This window comes from Myodes glareolus, chromosome 8 (assembly GCF_982192425.1).
Source record: "Myodes glareolus chromosome 8, mMyoGla1.1, whole genome shotgun sequence".
Taxonomy (NCBI): domain Eukaryota; kingdom Metazoa; phylum Chordata; class Mammalia; order Rodentia; family Cricetidae; genus Myodes; species Myodes glareolus.
Genome location: NC_142033.1, coordinates 44,573,585 through 44,595,617, shown reverse-complemented (window position 1 = coordinate 44,595,617; position 22,033 = coordinate 44,573,585). Strand labels below are relative to the sequence as shown.

The 22,033-nt window shown below is 37.1% G+C and overlaps 1 protein-coding gene across 2 annotated transcripts in view; it reads right to left on the bottom strand.

The window, feature by feature from the left end:
• The window catches only part of Arap2 (ArfGAP with RhoGAP domain, ankyrin repeat and PH domain 2), a 170,969-nt gene that overhangs the window by 129,658 nt on the left and 19,278 nt on the right, over positions 1 to 22,033 (bottom strand). For both annotated transcript variants that reach the window (XM_087909032.1, XM_087909033.1), the window contains exons 3-6: positions 10,444 to 10,502; positions 9,267 to 9,343; positions 8,334 to 8,425; positions 5,621 to 5,971 (exon numbers count right to left, since the gene is read on the bottom strand). In XM_087909032.1, the coding sequence (XP_087765158.1) occupies positions 5,621 to 5,971; positions 8,334 to 8,425; positions 9,267 to 9,343; positions 10,444 to 10,502 (579 nt within the window). The remainder of the gene's footprint in view (positions 1 to 5,620; positions 5,972 to 8,333; positions 8,426 to 9,266; positions 9,344 to 10,443; positions 10,503 to 22,033) is intronic.

Below are 22,033 nucleotides of genomic sequence, written 5' to 3'. Positions count from 1 at the left end.
TTCCAGGTCAGTTCATGCTCTATTCATCCAAGTCCTGTATCTGAAGTGTGTGGTGTCTTCAGCAATAAGGACTTACTTTCAAATTCTGGGGCAAACCAAAGGGAATGGCAACCACTAATACTGTTTTATGAGTCTCTTGAATTCCATTTTTAAAGCTTCTTCCATATATTTTTTCCTATAGTATTGGGGAATTGAAGCCAAGACTTTGTGTGTGTTAGGTAGACAGTCTACTACTGAGATACATTCCCAAAACAGCTTTGCTATATAATTTCCTAAACCATTAGTCTCAGCTGTACTATATTCAAGTTACTTATACTCAAGACTTGAGTAAGCTTACCTCAAACTTGGATTGTTACATTTACCTCTGCTTCCTGAATACTGGGATTGAAGATGCACACCAGTATGCCTGCCTAACATTTTATAACTTAAATTCAACTGGAAAAGTCTCATTGTTTCTTCTGCTATACGGTAACAATAAATGAATTTCTTTATAAAATTGTAAACTTATGATTACAACATTGCTGTACCCATTTCAAAAGTAAATATGTATTCAATCATGTACAGTAAGACCATATTTTATTATCTGCTCAAAAGTCACTCCTGAATGAGGACACCTGCAAATACTACTTGGAAAAGTATTATTATCTTAATACTGTATTTTGATCATTCATACATATGGCCTTAAGGCAAACCAATTACAAAAGCACCAAGAGGTCACTGCTCTGCTAATGAACACCCTCTGCTTTCAAGGCCACCTGTACATTTTTATATACGAACAAAGCATTGAATTCATCTGCTTATATTACCAAGTCCCTGTAGATTTAAAACAGTTCTGTCCTAGAAAAATTAAAGGAAAATGATGCTTAATACAAAGCTTTTTAGGGGCTCTTTCATTGACAAATACTAAATATGTATGCAGTAATAGGTAATTACTGAGAGGGAAATGCGGTGACCCAAAGTAAGGTAGATGACTTCTGCTAAGGAGGTAATGTCGAAGGAATCAAGAGATTACAGCATATGAAGCCTTTAGACGAAAATCACATGATCAAAGTCAGTTTGTAAGAAATATTTTTATGATGCCAAACACAAACGAGGCATTAAAGAAAGAATGTGGGTGAGGGGCGTGGTCATGATGCTTTCTGTGAGAACATTCTGGGCAGAACAGTGCTGATACAGAGACCCCCCGAAGAATTCTCTTGCTCTTTAGTGCTTCCGTGTTGAGTAGAACACAAAGTAGCTTTCCTACTTTACTATTTCACTTTTCATTCTGTTTTTTTGTCTGGAATACAATAGTTATATGAGATATGAGCCAACCATCTCTCAAGCTAATGCTTTTCAGGGTCTTAAAGAAAAACTGCCCGCCCCCATATGAATTTCAAATAATTTTTTGATCATACAGCCTCATGCGCTGCATTACATCTTCATCATATCTGTGTTCCAGCTGTAGAAACTGAGTCCAACAGTCGCAATAGAAAACATTGCTTAAATTAGCTACCAATTGGGCATGTAAGGGCACTTGGCTTTGTGTGGTTACGGAATTCAGAATGTCATGTCTGTTGGTACAATATGAACCAGAGTAAACTGGTCATGAATCAAACTTAGTGAGTTCAGTGGAAGAAATGAGGAAGGTCACCTTAGAAGATGAGTGAGCATCATAAACAGCCTCAAAGAGCCCACAAATCCAACCAGGAAAAGGGCAAGTTTCTGATTCCACATAGACCCTAATATGTGTTTGCTGGCCAGTTACCAGTATCTCTTTTAAGTCAGAGAAATATTACCACATACAAGAGTTTTTTAAAGTACCTCATGAAAAACTATATTGTATACTTTCTAATCTTCAGTCATACTATTACCCAAATGAAAATGATTAAGCCAGAAAAAAAACACTCATTATTTTCCCCAAAATGGAAAAATGTAAGTCTAAAATTACATCATTTCCCTGTAGACAGGTTCTCATGGAAAGGGAAAAATCAATGTTTTGATAAAAGAAAAAGGAAAACACTCTAATTATCCCAGAGGTGGCTAAAAGTGGTCACGCTTTCTCAATGTGCCCAGAGCATAAACATAGCAAGTGTATGAAGTGTGGCAGACCACTGCAGTCCAGCCAGGAAATCTTCAGAGCAATGCACAGCAAGAAGCCTCTGGCTCTTCTGGCGGTCATTTTCAATCACACCTACACTTCCCTAACCATGTATACTTCACACACATGAAACACTGGAAGATATTGTAGCTTCTTTTTCTTTCTACTGCTTTATTCTATGATTTATATACATGAATACTGTCCTTGTTTCTGATATTTAAATATGCACTTACCAATAATCCTGACAACTGACAAATAAAAGAGAAAATGTACACAGGAAAGTAGTTTGTCATCGCAATGTCAGAAGAAAGAATACCATAAATTTCAGTAAGATATACAATGCTGCATTCTATTTAAAATCTGTTTCCAAAGAACAGAGACTTCATGGCCAGTAATTACCTGACCAAGACTCAAATTCCTAGCTGTACCATCTAGGAAATATTATTCCTACTTTTACTATGCAGATTTGCTTCTAATAGATCTTTTGCTCCTAAAATTATTCTGCAAAGCTACGCAGAAAAGTCATGGGGGAACAACACAGAAAAACTGCACACAGCAGAACTCATACTAGCTACTTAAACATGAGAAATGTTACCGCCAAATAATGTAATAATTTTTAAAGGGAAAACAAATGAGTTTAAATCAAAAAGTTGCGATGACAGAAGAGAATTTTAACTAAAAATCTCATTCATCCCTGCACAATATAAAGAAGATGTGCAAGAATATTATTTGTAAGTATCTGAAATGATAAATTTGTTTTAAAATTATATTTAAGGGTTCTGACTTTCTGAGATACATAGAAAAACTAAAACGGTACAATCAAAATATGAAAATGCCATAGTAAAGTTATATTAATAATATGTATTAAAATGTAAAATAGACATTAAAATTCTTTAAGTAAAATAAAGATCCTAGACTTCTAATTTACTCACATTAATAAAAAAAATCAGGATCCCAGACCAATAATAGCAACGATCTAAATTTGAAAAAATGATGTTCTCTTCCCTAACTACAATAAGCTCTTTATTCTCAAACAGAAACTGCTATGATACAAGGAGAATCTAAACAGCATGAACTGAGTAATGGTAACTCTGTCTGTATTGCTTAGTTTTGCTATGAAGTGGGATGTAGGAAAGTACATTTTATTATCAAGTTAGACAATAACATTAAGAGACTGGAGGTGAACTCATAACTTGAAATTATTTTATGGTAAGCCTTACTACAGCACTGCCCTTCAAATACTCTACAGGCCTAGGACACAGTATTTCCAAGCATGTGCTGGAAAAATGGAGAGAAATTCACAGTGATCCCACTGAAATCAGGAACAAGACAAGGCTGTCCACTCTCTCCATATCTACTCTGTATAGTTCCTGAGGTCCTAGCTAGAGCAATAAGACACCAAAAGAAGATCAAGGGGATACAAAATCACAAAAAAAAATCAAACTCTCACAATTTGCTGATGATGTAATAGTTTACATAAGCAACACCAAAAATTCTACCAAGGGACTTCAACTCATTAACACTTTCAGTAATATATCAGGATGCAAGATTAACTCAAAAAAAAATCAGTAACCCTCCTTTACACAGATGATAAATGGGCTGAGAAAAAAAATCACATAAACATCACCCTCTATAATAGCTACAAATAGCATAAAATATTTTGGAGTAACTCAAACCAAATAAGTGGAAGACCTATATGACAAGAACTTTAAATCTCTGAAGAAAGAAATTGAAGAGGATACCAGAAAATGGAAAGATGTACCATACTATTGGGTAGGTAGAATTAACATAGTAAAAATGGCAACCTTACCAAAAACAATCTTCAGATTTAATGTAATGCCCATCAAAATTCCATCAGACCTCAAAAGAACAGTACTCCACATCATATGCAAGGGTAAAAAACCCAGGAGAGAAAAACAATTCTGTACAATAAAGGAACTTCTGGAAGCATCATGTTACCTGACTTCAAATTCTACTACAGAGCTACAGTACTGAAAACAGCCTATTACTGGCATAAAAACAGAATGGAAGACCAATGAAATCAAATTGAAGACCCAGATATTAATCCACACACCTACGAACATCTTATCTTTGACAAAGTAGCAAAAAATACAAAATGGAAAAAAGAAAGCATATTTAACAAATGGTGCTGGCATAACTGGATATCAACATGTAGAAGAGTGAAAATAGATCCATATCTATCACCATGCACAAAACTCAGGTCCAAATGGATCAAAGACCTCAACATAAAGCCAATCACATTGAACCTCATGGAAGAAAAAGTGGGAGGTACACTTGAACGCATTGGCACAGGAGGCCACTTCCTAAATATAACGCCAGTAGTACAGACACTGAGAGAAACAATTAACAAATGGAACCTCCTGAAACTGAAAAGCTTCTGTAAAGCAAAGGACACAGTCAACAAGACAAAACGTCAGCCTACAGATTTGAAAAAGATCTTCACCAACCCCATAGCAGACAGAAGGCTGATCTCCAAAATATACAAAGAACTCAAGAAATTGGTCATCAAAAGAACAAATAATCCAGTAAAAAAAAAAAAGTGGGGGGTGCAGACCTAAACATAGAAATCTCAACAGAGAAATTTAAAATGACTAAAAGACACTTAAGAAAATGCTCAATATTCTTAGTCATCAGAGAAATGCAAATCAAAACAACTCTGAGATTTCATCTTACCCCTTTAAAAATGGCCAAGATCAAAAACACTGATGACAACTTATGCTGGAGAGGAGGTGGGAAAAAGGGAACACTCCTGCATTGATGGTGGGAGTGCAAATTGGTACAGTCCCTTTGGATATCAGTATGGCAATTTCTCAGAAAATTGGGAAACAACCTTTCTCAAGACCCAGCAATACCACTCTTGGGTATATACCCAAAGGATGCTAATCATGCACAAGGACATGTGTTCAACTATGTTCATAGCAGCATTGTTTGTCATAGTCAGAACCTGAAAACAATCTAAATGTCTCTTAACTGAATAATGAACAAGGAAAATGTAGTACATTTATACAATGGAGTACTACACAGCAGGAAAAATAATGACATCTTGAGATTTGCAGGCAAATGAATAGATTGAGAAAACATCATATTGAGTGGGTAACTCAGACCCAGAGAGACAAACATCATATGTACTCACTTTTAGGTGACTTTTAGACATAAAGGATGGTTTAAGACTAAAAAAGAAAATAAAACCAGCCTACAATTCACAATCCCAGAGAACCTAGACAATAACAAGGATGCTAAGAGAGAGATACATGGATCTAATCTACATGGGAAGAAGAAAAAGACAAGAACTCCTGAGTGAATTGGATGCATAGGGACAATGGGAGAGGGTAGATCGGGAGGGGAGAGAAAGGGAGGGAAGCAGAGAAAAATGTATAGCTAAATGAAATCAATAAAAAAATTAAAAAAGCATTTAACATTGGAATATGAAGAGGATATAGAAAACTGGCAGATTTAGAAATGAATAAGCCTGAATTTATCAAAGTGGCTAACAAGGGAATAAAATGAATCAATGCATACCCTTGAGGAGACAGTTTGTCCAGCCATCCAGATTTGACCTTTGCTGCAGAGGATCCATAATAGCAGGCGTAGGGAGAGATGACATTTGAGATGGTTGACGAATCAGTATTTCCACTTGTGGAGCTTAAAGGATAACTGTGCCTATTAAAGGGGTCCAAGTAGAAGGCTTTTTGAGTCCTAGACTTAGAAGCCTTCGAATTTTTTCTTCTTAAACTCTGGAAGCATTCCTCTACTGTTGAGTATTCTGACTCAGAAGCAGAGTCCTTTGGGAGAGTATTTTTATCCTCTCGAGGAATCCAAATGTCTTCTACTTTGTCTCCACTTGCATTTTCATTGCTGCTATCATTTATGCTAAATAGGAAAGAATAGTAATCAAATTCAAAATGATGTGGCTAATTTAAGATGTCAATTAAATTTTTAAAACCAAACAACCACAGAAAATTTAGGCCACAAGGTCTTAATTGTTCAATTACCCAATTTTGTAATTTTACAAACGCTTTTAGAACTATCCACTCAACTATGAGGATCTGAGTTTAGATCCATTGAACCCATATACAAGCCAGAAAGAACTATGTGTGTCTATAATCCCAGTAGTGGAGAGGCAGTGACAGTAGGATCCCTTGGGCTTGCTAGCAAACCACATTAGCCAATCAGAGAGCACCAGGTTAATAAAGAAGCCCTGTCTTAGAAAGTACAAAATTTATTAGAACAATTGAGGAAAACATGTAACATTGACTTCTGGTCTCGAGACTCATGAAAACCTGCATTCAGGTGAACATACAAACATGTTCTCTCTCTACCTCCCTTTCTCTTTCCCTTACTCCCTCCACCCTTCTCTATCACACACACACTCACATCCCTTATCTAGAAAAAAAAATCAATAGAAACATCCTATTATCCTATGACATATGCAAACACTATAAAAAGTCTTACATATAATTTAACCATATTCTATCCTTAGGAGGTTAAGTGCAGGTAACAATGTAACAAGGGGAGGAAAAAACAAAACATCTTTTTCCTTCAAAATTTAAACATCATAAAGAGCACAAATAAACATCCTACTCAATCTCCAGGCAGCATAGTGAACCATGGGTTCAACTATTTAAAGACATGAGTTCCCACTTGTCTAATCTACATGTCTAATCTGCTAGAAGGACTCTGTGTTCCACCCTAAGGCAGCACAGCAGAGAACAAGGCTGACAGCTCAGTAGTAGGTTCCGATGCTAGAGGACAACCCCGTACCACATTGCTAGCAAACAGGCAAGCAAGCGGTACTGTCTATCACAAGGCAAAAGCCAAGTAGGGTGTAATATTTACTGGAATGCACTTTTAAAGGCTAAGCATATTCCTACAGATTTCAGAAACAACACAATAAGTTCAATAATTTATATGAAATAAATCTCATTACAAAGAAGTTTTCCTATAATCAATGAGACAGAATACAGGTCTATACATCTTTCAGCTTCAAGGCTCCAAACACTGTTTCTAAAACAGTCATGTAACCTATCCATTGCCCATTTTATATCATAAAAGATTCTTATTACTTACTAAGGATGCATTATTAATTTTTAACTCAAGTAAATTCACAACAGTATTAGCTGTGGAAAGTTAACGTAGAAAGTGAAGTGAATATGAGAAATAATCCAGCATACTAAAGCCCAACTCTGCCTGAGAGAAATACGAAGTCTAGGTTTAGGTCTCTATGTGTTACCTGAATAACCAAGCCGTCATGTATTCTTCTTAACAGTGAATTTCTGACGTAAAGGACTTATTACATTTGTACAATTTTAAGCTGAGTGTGGTTTTGAACAGTTTCTTTTTTCTCTTTACTAACAAACAGCCCATCTTCAAGAGTAAAGACCTAATGGCAAATAAACTGTTACATGCTTACAAGAATGTCACATGTTTTCAAAATACACAATACATATTTGAGGGTACTCTGATTTACTTGAGTTTAAAATAAATAATGCATCCTTAGTAAGTAATAAGAATATTTTATGATATAAAATGGGCAATGGATAGGTTATATGACTATTTAAGAAACAGTGTTCAGAGCCTTGAAACTGAAAGATGTATAGACCTGTATTCTGTCTCATTGATTATAGGAAAACGTCTTTGTAATGAGATTTATTTCATATAAATTATTGAACTTATTGTGTTATTTCTGAAATCTATAGGAATATGCTTAGCCTTTAAAAGTGCATTCCAGTAAATATAAACTTTGGAGTCAAATACACAGTTAATATATATTTTAAAGCAAATTCATTATAAATAAAATACTTGGATATTCTATTTCCATCTTTATCAATGAGATATTCTATATTAATCTGTATGTCTTCTTAACTTACTGTGTCTTTAAGATGCTTTGTAAAGTGCACAAGCAGAGCTGAGAAAACTAAGTTTAATAAACATCAAATCAATTATCTAGGGAGAACCATGCGAGTACAATCACCACATACTCACCACATTAGGCAAGGATGAATGGACACAGTTAGTAGGAGACAAAAATAACCCACTATAGAATACCACTCAGTTTCTAGACTTAAAGCAGCTCCTCCATTTACACATGGCAGGTCAAGTATTAAAATGAATACTGCCCAGTAAACATTCAGGAAGAAAAGAAAAGCTCCAAGCTTGACAAGGTAAGCTCCTTTCTTAGAACTGCAACATTATAGAAAGAGTAAAACATCTACATCAGCAGTAACAGGCATACCTTGACTTGGTTAAGATTGAGTTCCTTATAGTGGCTGCATCCTCTTTGACTTTATCTTCATGGGGCCAAAACTCATTCTTTATAGATCTTTTCTGTTAAAAAAATGCATTCATTGTTTGGTGAGTTAGTTTAGGTAATTATGTATGGTGTAGCTACACTTTACCAATACCTACAATATTTGAGATTTTTATTAAACTAATTTAATTGCTGAGATCATTTTTCAGTTCAAAAACAATTTAAATGAAAACATCAATTTCTGATGTCCTCAGTATTTAAATTACCTCAGTATATTAAGTAAGAATAAACAATGTAACTAACAGTAGAACTTACAAACTTTAACACCCCTATATGATTTGTTTGGTTGTGGATTTTAGCTGTTTCTGTTTTATCTCATTGAGAGCAGCAATGAATCAGACCCAAGGCCTTGTACATGTCAGACAAGTACTTTGCCACTGAGTTACTTCCTTAGCTGCTTCTAAAATGTATGTACTTTTCTCCCATGTTTCTTTTATCAAGTCTGAGAAATAAAATAGTAAATGAGGAGAAGTACTAGAAACAAAACTCCAGTTATTAACCTGAATAAAATGTACGAATAGAAACTTCCAGACTCAGGAAGACTGCCTTTGTAGATAGGGCCAATAAAAGCCTAGGGAGGTTTATCCTTTATCAATGTTTAATCATTTTAATGTGGCAAGTTACACTGTGCATTCTTCAATGCACTATTCTAAACTTCTGAAGTCAAAGTGAAAATGTGTCTTCATAACCCATAGCTAGAGGCACAGATTATCACAACTGACCAAGCTGAAATTTTACTGTTGGCAAATCTCATTGTAAAGCACCATTCCAATAGTTCATAGGAAAATGAAAAGGCATGGATAAGCTATACAACAAATAACTGCTTATGAAACATAAAATAAAATGAATGAGACTAACCTTGGAACTTTCTAGTCTCTGGAAGAGAAATGTCTCTCCATAAGGAAAGATGGAAGTTGAATTATCCTCATTTGAATCTTTGGGGGGATTACAGGATGACAATGGAAAAGATGATTAAGATGGAAGAGTGCAAAAAATATAAAAGCACTGTTTAATTATTCTATAGCAACATCACAACTTCAATATTATTCCACAAGAGTCCAAAATGATAAGCCCAATTCTTACCTCCCAAACCAACTCTTCCTATGGTCTTCTTAATATATATCACTCATTTGACAATGAAGTCACTAACTCTGGATTTAAAAACAGTTACATATGGCCCTGCTAGCCTACAAGACCCACATGAATGTAACCAAGATCACTGCCTATGAACAAAAGAAATTGCTACAGTACCATTTAAGCTGGTTCAGAAAACCAAGAAAATCTTAAGAGAAAGGATCTAAATTCTAATACTCAGTAAACAAATGTAAGCAGTTCGATAATATAATATCTAAGTATCACTTAAAACCTTCAACCTCATTTTACATAACCCCTCTCAGCTGGTAACATACCTGGAGAGGAGCAATTTCAAGAAAACATCCTGTATCTTCAAACTGCATTGATTTATAGGAAAGAAACCTCAAAACTGTGCTTTTTCTAGGGCAACTCTTTCCAAAAATATAGTAGCTAGTCATTTTCTACTATATATACATATATACAAGTATATGTGTGTGTGTGTGTGTGTGTGTGTGTGTGTGTGTACAAATGTTCTGGAATGTGTATAAGCAGAATTTCAAATAGCAAATAGAAAAGTCCAATAAGTTATCTATTTACCAAAGCAAGGCTGTCAAACTTTTCACCATAACAAAATTTTTTCAGACATAATTATTCTGTAGCTCAGACCACCACAAAACTTATAATTCATCTGAATAAATAAATACTTTTGACTAAAGAGAAATGAAGACTGCATTTAAAACATATTTTGACATAAGTATGTGCAAATTCTTAAGAGTCGCAATGCTCAGCTCTTTTGTATTCCCTTATCTTTAAGGTTCTAACATAGCATGGAAGTGAGGCTAGTCATCTGCATTACAGCCTATGCCGCCAGCAAGTCGCTGCCATGACTCAACCCTAACTCTACTTCAGGGTGATCACCTGAGGACAAACTAATTTATGAGAGTTTGATGCAGAGACTCACTTTTCAGTGTCAAAGATTTTCCAGCTGAGGTAGTAGCACATCTTCTGTCTCGGAAATAGCTTAAAGCAAAAGGAAAAGTTGTGTTATTATACTATTCTAAATGCGAGATGTATATTGGAGTTATACATCCTCCTAAGATTTAGAATTTCAGAAGAAACATGCGTACTCAAATGTAGATCTGACTTGAATTACAGATCAAGGACATATCCACCAATTTGTTTTTGGATTTAGCATTCAGGATAAAGATTTCATCAGATATTTTAAATAATTTAAATCCCCTACCTGTAATACTCAAAATTTTTAAAAAAATATATCTGTCCGTGTTCACATGCACTTGATTTCAAAATTGTTAACATGTATCAGAAACAAACTAACTGAGTAGATGCATTTATGTAGTTATTTTAATATCACCTTATCACATTTATCAGAAATATATGCTCTAAGAACATAATATGAAAATACTTCTTTAAATGCCTCACAGTTTACAAGTCAGCTATGACATGCATACAATGAGAGAACAGCATGGAAACAGCAAGGACGGGGCAGAGAGTGTACAAAACAAAGTAGGAAGTACCTGCAGCTAGAATAAAGCTTGGCTGAAGCATCTAAAGGGAAGGATGGAGGCTTATTTATCTTAGGCAAACATTTGCCCAAGGAGTTACTGACCAAGAAATAACAAAAGAACAGAAATCAATGAAATAGAAAATGAACAAAATTTAAAACTTACTATTATAAAAGCTGGTTTCTAAAGGATATACAAAATAGATAGATTTCAGTGAAAGAAAATAGGAGAGAGATGGACGATGAAGGTAAACAATACCAGAAGGGAAAAGAAAAGACCTTACTAAAAAAAAAACTGAGAATACTGGAGAGAGATTAGTAGATCTGCTCCCATCACTCGTGTCCCCCGCACTTCAGTGGCTTTAGCCTAAGTAACAAGATGAGCAAATTAATATGAAATGCCTGCAGCCTGCATACATGAAAAGGAAAGGAACCATCCTATATGTGATCGGTTGACTTGGCTGCTGTTTTGTTTTTGTTTTTAACTTTTATTCTTCTCTCACAGATTACGTCCTGACCACAATTTCCCTTCCTTTGCCACCTCACAGTCGTTCCTCCCACCTCCCCTCTCCTCCAGATCACTTCCTCCTCTGTTCCATTTTACACCTGTCAGAATGACTGAGATCAAAAACAAGAGTGGCAGCTCACACTGACAAGAATGTGGAGCAAGGGGAGTGCCAACTACCGCAGCCACTGTGGAAACTAGATGCCCCTTGAAGGCAGCACTTTATTACACAGCTCAGGTCAGTCTTGAATTCAATTTGTATTCCAGTCAGATTCAGAACTAGTGACCCTGATGCTACCCTTTAGGCCTTCTAAGTACGGGGATAGTAGGCAGGTGCCAGCGCAGGTTCTTCTTAAACTATTCAGGATTGCAAAATCTCAGGAGAAAGTGTCACTAACTCTAAAAGTTTGACATATTAGCAGTGAACAACTCAAAAAACTTTTAATATCCAATTCTTCTTATTTATGTACATATAAAAATAAAATATCACTAAAGTAATTTTTAGTGAATAAGTTAAGCTTATTTATTACAGTTCTTACTGTATAGTAAAAACTGAAAGATTACTGAGAAAAAAATAAAAAAGAATGTTTTTGTTGTTTTGTTTTTGTTTTTTGAAACAGAGTTTCTTTATAGCTTTGGAACCTGTTCTGGAATTCCCTCTGTAGACCATGCTGGCCTCGAAATCACAGAGATCTGCCTACTTCTGCCTCCCAAGTGCTGGGATTAAAGGTATATGCTACAACCACCTGGCTACAAAAAAAAAAGGAAAGAATTCTTCAACAAATATACTACCACATTCACAAACTGGAAGGCTCTCTGTTATTAAAATGTCAATTATCCCAATAATGATACATGTGTATATGTGTGTGTATGTGTGTGTGTTTATAAATTATAAAAAAAACAAATAATATTCCAATGGACTTTAAAATCCAGCAGGATTTAAAAATATTTGTTACTAAGATGACTTGAAAGTTTATATGTAAGTACAAATGAGCTAGAATAATCAACATAGATTGTCAATGAACAGTGGGATTAGAAAACACACACTCTGTAATTTCAATATTTAGTCTAAAACTACATTAATCAAATCAGCAAGCCAATAATGAAACACTAGACATAACACCAAAAGAATGACACAGAAAGTCCAGATACCGTCCCACAGTCTATCGCACAATTATTTGTTTGAAATATATACAAATTCTTAACATCAATTTAAAGGGAACAGAAAAGCATGAAGTTTGAAGGTAAACAGATGAAACTAGAAAATATACTTAGCAAGAAAATCCAGACTCAGAAAGACAAACATCTCATGATGTGGGATTCCCCTCTATATGCTGTGAATATGTTTTCTTACCATTGGCTAATAAAGAAGCTGATTTGGCCTATGGCAGGGCAGAATAGAACTATGTGGGGAAAACTAAATTGAATACAGGGAGAAAGTAGGCAGAGTCAAGGAGACACCATGTAACTGCCAAAGGGAAAAAAAAAGCCAGAATCTTACTGGTAGGCCACAGCCTTGTGGCAATACATAGATAAATAGAAATGGGTTAATTTAAGATGTAAGAGATAGCTAGAAACTGGTCTGAGTCATCAACCATGCAGTGCTTTAATTATTATAGTTTCGATGTGATTATTTGGGTCTGGGTGGCAGGGAAACCAAATCACAGTCTCTGCTTACAATTCAATATTCTCTCTCTGTGTTTCATAGCACCTAATATCCAGATGTGAGTCTGACCCTTGAACTACAGAAATCAGGAAAGTAAAGGGGGGCCATTGTAGAGAATGGAGGGGTAAAGGAGCAATAGAGAGGGGAAAAGCAGGGTACAAGGGATCTATGGGGGAAAATTGGGGAAAAAAAAGGAGGCCTCTACATTGGGAGGGTGAGACAAATACATAAGAAGGAAGAAGGAGGGTAAAATAACGGTAAGAATGTCTGAAAAAGTCATCAGGAACCAAACTATCAACTACCTACCTAAAATACATAAAAAACACATAAATCAGTGTACTAAATATACATAATTTAAATGAAATTTTCTTTATCTGGACTGACAATGCTCCCACAAGAGTGATAATACACAGAAATTTCATCACCAGGACTAAGAAGTCCTCTTTTAAGTCTTTGGTCATTGTTGTCCAAGAGACTCCTAAAATATTATAGGCTATTCCTATTACACTTAGCTGTCTTTCAAAAGTGGAGTATAAGTCCCTATTACTGAATAGACCACACTTCAGATACAGGGCCCAGAGGATCTGTGCTGAATCTGGCCTCAAAGTTTCCTCTCTGAGGTCTAGCCATCAGGAAACCAGAAGGCATAGCTGTGCAAGTTTTCAAAGCAAGGAAAGAACCTTCCCCACTAGGCACCAATGAACCACAGCAATGATCAGTGTGGCACAATAACTCTGAGGGTTCAGAATGAGTATACATGCCTTGGCAGTAACCAACAACTCTCTAACTGGTCTTAAGACTCACTCAACAAGAGGGAAATTGTTTGTCATACTGGAAACTAAGCAACTACTTAGAGTAAGTGAGGCCATGGATCTGGGAGGAAAACCTACAACCTTCATTTTAATAAACCAGTACAGTCCCTAACTACATTTTGTAAACAGAGACTGCTCTATGATTCCTGACCATCCAGACCTGAATAATCACACAGAATGGGATTTACCTCTGTATGTTGTGATTACAATTAATGAATAAAGAAATTGCCTGTTGATAGGTCAGAACTTAGGTAGTCATGGAAAACTAAATTGCATTCTGGGAGAAAGGAGGCAGAGTCAGAGAGAAGCCATGCAGTCACATTGGAGACAGACAGAACTTTAGCTGGTAAGCCACAGCCATGTGACAATACCAAGATTAATAGAAATGGGTTAAATTAATATGGAAGATCAGGCAATAGAAAGGTAGAACTAATGGGCTAAGCAGTGATTCGATTAATATGGTTATTGTGTGATTATTTCAGTTCTGAGTGGCTGGGACAAATAGGCTGCCTCCTTCCAACACAGAAACCATATTAATTACAACACAGTGTGGCAAATGGCATAGGAGTATTCCTAGCTAGCTCTTACATCTTAAATTAACCCATTTTTATTCATGTGTGTATCTTATGAGGCTGTGGCCTACCAGTAAGGTTCTGGCATCTTTCTCCTTCGGCAGCTACATAGTGTCTCCATGACTCTGCCTTATATTTCCCAGCATTCAGTTTAGTTTTCCTGCCTAGATTTATTCTCTCCTGCCATAGGCCAAAGTGGCTTCTTTATTAACCAATGATAAGGAAACATATTCACAGCATACAGAGGGGAATCCTATATCAACATTCTAACTCTATATATTTTTACCCACAAATACATGTGGTTCTCTCCCCTCATCAAGAAAGCTACTCTCTGAAACACAGACCATTACAAACAACTACAACAGATCACAATACAAAGTAGAGAACCTAGTCCCATTTAATACAACTCTGGGACATAAAGCCCAGGGATCATTGTGGAAGAGAGGGTATAAATGCTATAAGATCCAGAGTTACAGGAAGTTTTCTATGAGATTGTGTCTCCTAGAAATGTCAGAAGAGCTACACACATGAAGTTTCTAGGTCATGGCTATCTAAAGATGACATGAAGAAGGAGGACAGTAATAAGTATGCTAATAACCCAAGCCTAAGAACTACAGGCGACTAAACAATGCTGAGAGGAGGAGGAGAAATAATCTTATCCAGGGAAGAGCATATCAATTGGTCATCTAATACCAACTGGTCATTCCTGAAAACATATGTACACAGGTAAGATACAGATGGAGTGGATTGTTCGGTAGACTTAGTGGGTAGACAGAATAACAGAATACATGGGATATGAAATGAAGAAGGCCAGAGAGATTGCTCAGTGGTTAAAGCACTGCATTTTTAGGGGTCCAGAGTTCAGTTCCTTCTACCCAGTCAGATGGTTCACAACTACTTCTATCCCTAACTCCTGATACCCAATATTCTCTTCTGGTCTCTGTGAACATGTGAAATTACAAGTACACACACACACACACACACACACACATAACTAAAAATAAAACATCTTTTTCAAAAAGAAGCAGAACAGAGAACTAGAGATGTAAGCAACCTGCTGGAGGTGGAGAAGAGGCAAGGGCGATGGCATCAGGGGAGAGAAAAAAATGAGAACAAGTTATGACATATATGAATATAGCAAGAGGAAACGTAATGCTTTGTGTGCTAACATCAAAAAACTGAAAATTTATTTACAAACAAACAAAACCCTCAATTAAAAATTTGTCTTATCCTTGAAGCGTGAGGATGTCTTAACCAATGCTCATGAGATCAACCTTGGACTCTCGACAGTCTTGTAAAGGAGGGACTGACAGTGTCACTCAGAAAGTTGCAGCTCTTATTCTGGCAGCTGTCTCCTCTCCTGGTAGTCAGGAGTACCTCACTGTAGTTAATTGTCCATAAGGATGTCAGGAGGTTGTTCCCAAAATATCAGACATAAAATACCGGACCACTCTCTGTGTATACGTGCTTGTGTTGGGTCTGAGTCTGCACCCTCAGAGTCTGCCGCTACTGTAACATCAGCACTATTATCCTCACCACCTTTATGGGCTTTTCCAGAGGATTAGAGGATGAAACACCCTACAAGGACAATCAGGTCTGCCATAATTTAGAAGGAAAAATGGTCACTTTATCCCACAAATACACCCTCTGCTTCATAAATTTCCATAAAATACTAAAATCCACAACACAGAAGCTACCGTGTTTGCGAAAGCCTCCATCTCATTCTGGAACACTGCTTGATTTGCTAAATACACTTTAGCTTTATCCTTTGTGTCTCTCAACTACGTTTGTTCCTTGTAGAAGTTAAGCACTAGGAGATCTCCCTGGTTACAAAAGCCTTTTGCTTTCCTTATTCTGAGAGATGGCACTTTGGGAGTTAACCCCAGTGCTCATCTGACTTGTCTAAGTAATGAATCCTCTCCTTCATCCGTTCATTTCCATGGTGTGTTTACTGCTGTGCTCTCATCAAGGGGTGACTCACTGTTATCAGGGCTCCTGGCCCAGCCTCAAGGTTGGCTCTGCCTGGCTCCTCCAGCTATCTGCTCATTATCAGGAGAAGATGATAAAATACATAAAATGAAAAGAGGACTGTATTACAGTTCAGCCAAAACTGAGGAGTAAGACCAATCTTAGCAGGGCTTCCTCTTTCTGATATAGTATTATATAATTTATAGAAAAGACACAGTAGAAGGTAGGAAATATGCATGTATGCGGTCAGTTTGGGATTTTGTTATCCCAGATCTCAGAGACAAGTTCTCTTGTGTCCAGGAGCCAGGGCCTCTGCTGACTGGCCATCTCCACCCTCAATTATTTCCTGGAGTAAAAAGGGGAAATGTAAAAAGATATTTACTTCATGAGTCCATTCACCATTGTGTTTGGTTATGTAAGAGTTCAGAAAAAAAAATGAGTCAATTGTCACTATATTTATTAGGGAAAAATAGTTTGTCCTTTCAGTAAATCTAAGATGTTCATTTGCTTTGGAAAGTTCTTAAAAGGGACTCTCCTCATTTGTAAAAGTGCAACTATTACAACAATGCACTAGGGGAATAAATTATCTTTTAACATGATTTTATACCAAAGTTATTGCATAAGATCTTCAATTTAGTACTGAGACATCGAGCTACAGAAAAACACCACATTCAAAGACTTGTAAGAGTCAGGAGTGGTGGCAGCCAAAATTGGCCAGCACTGAGGAAACTACGGCAGGAGTATTGGGAGTCACAAGCAAGACAGTGTTACACAGGGAGTCAAATAGAAGAGGTCAACGGTCAAGCTATTCCATGGGGCAAAATCTGAAAACCATACAGAGAAGAATAAACACAAACTTCAGTGTACAGGTGACTCTGGGAAAAACCAAGCAAGCTGACATGATTTCTCAACAAACTTAACTTTGGGTCTACTATGAAAAGTTGTTACTTTTTTTTTTTTTAATCTCCATAGTGTTTTGAGGTAACTGTTTCTGTTTTACATAGTTTGGGAATGCTTGTTATTTTCCAACTTATGAATTACTATTTATTAAGAAAGTATTGGATAAAAAAGAATGACTTAATTAAATGAATATTCAGTATGCTCACAGAAGTTCTTTTCACATGGTGGTATGTGCACATTTGTGTGTGTTTGTGTGTGTGTGTGTGTGTGTGTGTGTGTGTGTGGCATATACACGAATGTGTAGGTGTTTCTACCCATGACAAACATGTGGAGGACAAGGAAGAACCAACAAGCTCTTGGGATCTGCCTACCTCAGCTGAGACTGCAGGTCTGTGATGCATGCCTAACTTGTCTATGGGTATTTGGGATTCAAAGTCAATGCTTCATGCTTGAACAGCAAGTAATCTTACCTAATGATCCATCACTCCAATCCCCTTTCCATGGATATTTTAATCAGTGAAATTGTCGAGAAAAGCACTGATACACATACTATTTCAGCAAAGCAGTCAAACCCCAGAAATAATCAATCGCGTACCCTGTATGGATCTTCATTTCAAAGAACATTTATAGAACTACAGTGACTACAGTGCTAACAAATGAACATTACAGACTTCAAACACAAAGGGAAACATATTCCTTAGGCAGCAGTTTAAAGGTGTCCTGAGGTTACATAAGATCTATCTAAAACAGGTAAATCTCTGTTCAGAAAACTAAGGCTGGGTTACCTACAGCATAGACCAAATGTAAAATTCATAAAGCAAAAGCCTACCTCTACCTGTGAGTATCTCACAAATATCCATAGACTAAGAACAAGTGGTCATTACAGAACTGCAGCACCCAATACTATATTATCATGGAAACATTTCAAATTGACTAGCACAAGTTGTAATTTAATGTATACTGTTTTCAAGCAAGATGCTTTTTTTGTTTACAAGAAAGTATCAATTATGACTTTTTAATTTAATAAAGTTCTAAGCTTATGGATACATATTCCTACCCTCTAAGGACAAATCTATTATTTAAAATTGAATTATGTGTTCAATTCAAAATTTTTAGACCTTGAAATATTTGTTAGGTTTTATTTTGTTTTATTTCATTTTTCAGAGGACTAACAAGAAAGCCAGACAGATGGCTCAGCAGGTAAAGTTATTTGCTACTAAGCCTAAGGACCCGAGGACCTACACAACAGAAGGAGAGAAGATGGTCTTACAAGTTGTCCTCTGGTCTCTACATAGAAAACAAACTAAAATAATTTTTGAAAAAAATAAATTGTTTTAAAGGAAGCATTGAAAAGAACTACGGCTGAATTTTAGGACTCCTTAGCATTCTCTGTTGTTCAGTAAAGTGCGATGTTTTCCGTCAACATGAAATATGATGCTGATTTTGTGTACTCCAAGGTTGACTAGATTCCTCTTAAATTCTATTAGCTGGGTACAAACACTACCTAAACTGCAAGAAAAGTGATTTTTCCCACACTATCCCATTTCCTACACCATTCTTAGGACCCCATGGTAGCCATTATTCAGCAAATTAAAAGCTTGTATTTGATACCTGCACTTCAACCTTCTAAAATTTGTGTTTTTCATACTTCAACAGCTCCATGTTAGAAATATACTACTGCAGTATCTACAGCCCAGAATAATTTCAGGGTTCCTGGCAATGCCTCTGACACCCCCATACCAGTCAGAAACGTCCTTTCCTTCCACAGCAAGGTCAAGAGCCTGGGGTCAGCTGGAGTAGTTATGGGAAATGGATCTCCTTCACGTTTCAATTTCCCTAAAATGAAAATCTCTGAATTTTCATTCAGTGAAAGTAGGGAAGTGAAGTAGCCTAAATCTAGACGAGCATGGGGCAGCAAGGGGTGTGGGCACATTAATCACATGGGGCTGACACAATCATAGAGCTGTATTGCAGCAAAACTACCTCCACTCCCCTAGGACCAACTGGACCTACCAAAGAGGACTGCTAACTTTTCTTTCCTAAGGGGCAGTGGCAGCTCCAATATCATTAGTCTGCCTGTCCTGATTACAAAGGCCTGACACATCCTAAAAACTTCATATAGGACCAAAAATGGGGATAACCTATTCTGGGAAAACCTAGACCCGTTCCTGGAAGTCTCCTTTTGTCTCCCCCTTAGCAATACCCCCTCCGTTAAGGTTTGCTTACCTACCACACCTGCAAGTGTGTCACAGGCTTTTTAGATCAGCTGCTCAGGAGGACAAGGCAGGGGGAATCCTAAACTCTAAAGACTCCTGTGCTGTAGTACAGTGAGATCAAGGCTAGGCTGAACAACTTGGTAGGTGTCTGCTGTCACAAAACAACCCCACTCTGCTCAAAATAAGAAGTTATAAAGAAGGGATGGCTCTGTGGTAGAGTGCTTGAGCAACCAGCAGTGAGCCCTGGGCTCAGTCCTCAACACCAATTACACAAAATGTGCACACGCACGCATGCACACTCACACACACACACACACACACACACACAGAGAGAGAGAGAGAGAGAGAGAGAGAGAGAGAGAGAGAGAGAATATGCTGGATTTTCTCTCTGTAATGTCTGCACATTGAAGACTGTTACCATTTGGCGCTGGCTAACAAACTGGTGGACTCTGTTGGACTCTTGTCTTGTTAGGTCTATTTCTCCCACTCACAGCATCCCTTAGTTGCCTGTTTAGTTCTCTGTGCAAGGTAAGGCCTTACAGATCCCCTCTCTCCATTCAACTTTGTCATGTCTGTTGTTGTTATGCTTGCTTAGATCATGTTTAGGCAGTCATATTAGTGAGACTCTAGGAGCTCAGGTTTTGAAATTACTAGGACACACAATCTTGTAACAAACTCCCTGACGCTCCAGCGCTTCTAATGTTTCTGATCTCTATTTTTCAATATTTTTTAAGCCTTTAGTTGTGAAATTTGCTTTGTTGATGTATCCACAGATTAGATCCACAACTCTACATTTCAAATGGTTGTAGCTTTCTGTAATAGTCTCTGTTGCATTGAGAGTTTTCTTTGATGAAGGGTGATAACTACACATATTTGGACATATGGGCAAATACAGTAGTATTCAGGGATTATGCTGGTGGCAATTGTAGGTCCTCATTCAAATCCATGACTCACTAGCCCTGGGTAGTTTGGTAGGTTTCCAGTACCAAACATGATTTCCCTCTTATTGAACTGGTCTTAAATCTAATTAGAGAGCTGTTGTTTATCACAATGGTATGTATACCTCTACTGTACCCTTAGGATTATCTTGGCAGGTTGGTGTAGTGGGAGCCCAACTTCTTAATACTAATTTTTCAAAAAAAAAAAAAGTTCACTGCGTATATAAGAATTTTACTCCAGATTATAGAGAACCCATTATTGGATAGTCTTCTAGCTTTAAAATACTTGCTAAAATTGAACAGTTAAATGAAAGGAAATGCCTACATGTCTTCCTATGTCAGAAGCATTCTCTGTGAGAGAGAGCTCTCATGTGAACGCCATACAGCAAAACCAAATCGCTTGGGAACTCTGGCAGCTACTGTGTGATAAGGAACATTAGGATTAAGTCAGGTGGCATGTGCTACTTTCTGCAAGTTTTAGAGAATAGTGATGCTCCTATGGACTGCACAGGGCCTGTGGAGCCGCACTCTTATCCTGAGAGTCCCAACAGGGCTTAGAAATATATGGATGCCGGAGTGAGAGGAGACAGCGTCACCAGTAGGAACAAGAATTACTGGTACAGGAACCCTCATGGAGAAGAAAGGAAAGAAACAGTGAGCACCCTTACAAACTGGATGGGGCAAAGGGTAAGCAGCTTTAAAAGGGAAACTAATTCTGTGGAAAGTGTAAACAAAAGCAAAAGGTTCTTTTTTTATTTTTTTAATGAAGTCTGTACAGACTACTCTGGGTCTAGTGGTCCACTTCTGTCCTTGATGATAAGAATACTTTTCCTTTCACTGGGAAATTTTACCTTCTGCTTTTAAGACATAATGTCAAGGTTAGAGCAATGCCCTCCCACCTGATGTCTCTAAATAACTGCATGAAGTGCCTTTAATTTAAAATAGTTCAAATGCCAGAGTGGTATAGTTTTGACTCCGTTGGATGGAAACAAGTTCTGTATCACATGAAAGCGTGTTGATATTAAATCAGAGAACACTTAGAAGTAAAATAACATTAGGATTAGTTATAAATAATCTAGCATTGACTTCCTGTGCACCGTTCACAGTATAGTTTTTAGACTTGGTCATTGAAATACTCCCCTTTCCTGACTGCGGAATAAGAGAAATATACACATACATGAGACATGGGAAAAGCTGGAAATGTAGCCCAGCTGGGCATGTTTTCATGGCATGCAGAAAACCCTGGCTTAAATGATTATCTGCACTGAATAAACCAGGTGTGGTGTGTCTGTTATCTGAGCTCTGGGAAGGCACTGAGATCATCAAAGGAGTGAGCAAAGGAAAATATTTCCTGAAGGCCACTGTCTGCTTTTCTTTGTGGCCCTTTGTGCTACAGACAGCACATGCATAGTTTCACGGTGCTATAATATGGCCTTTCAAATACAGCTGTGG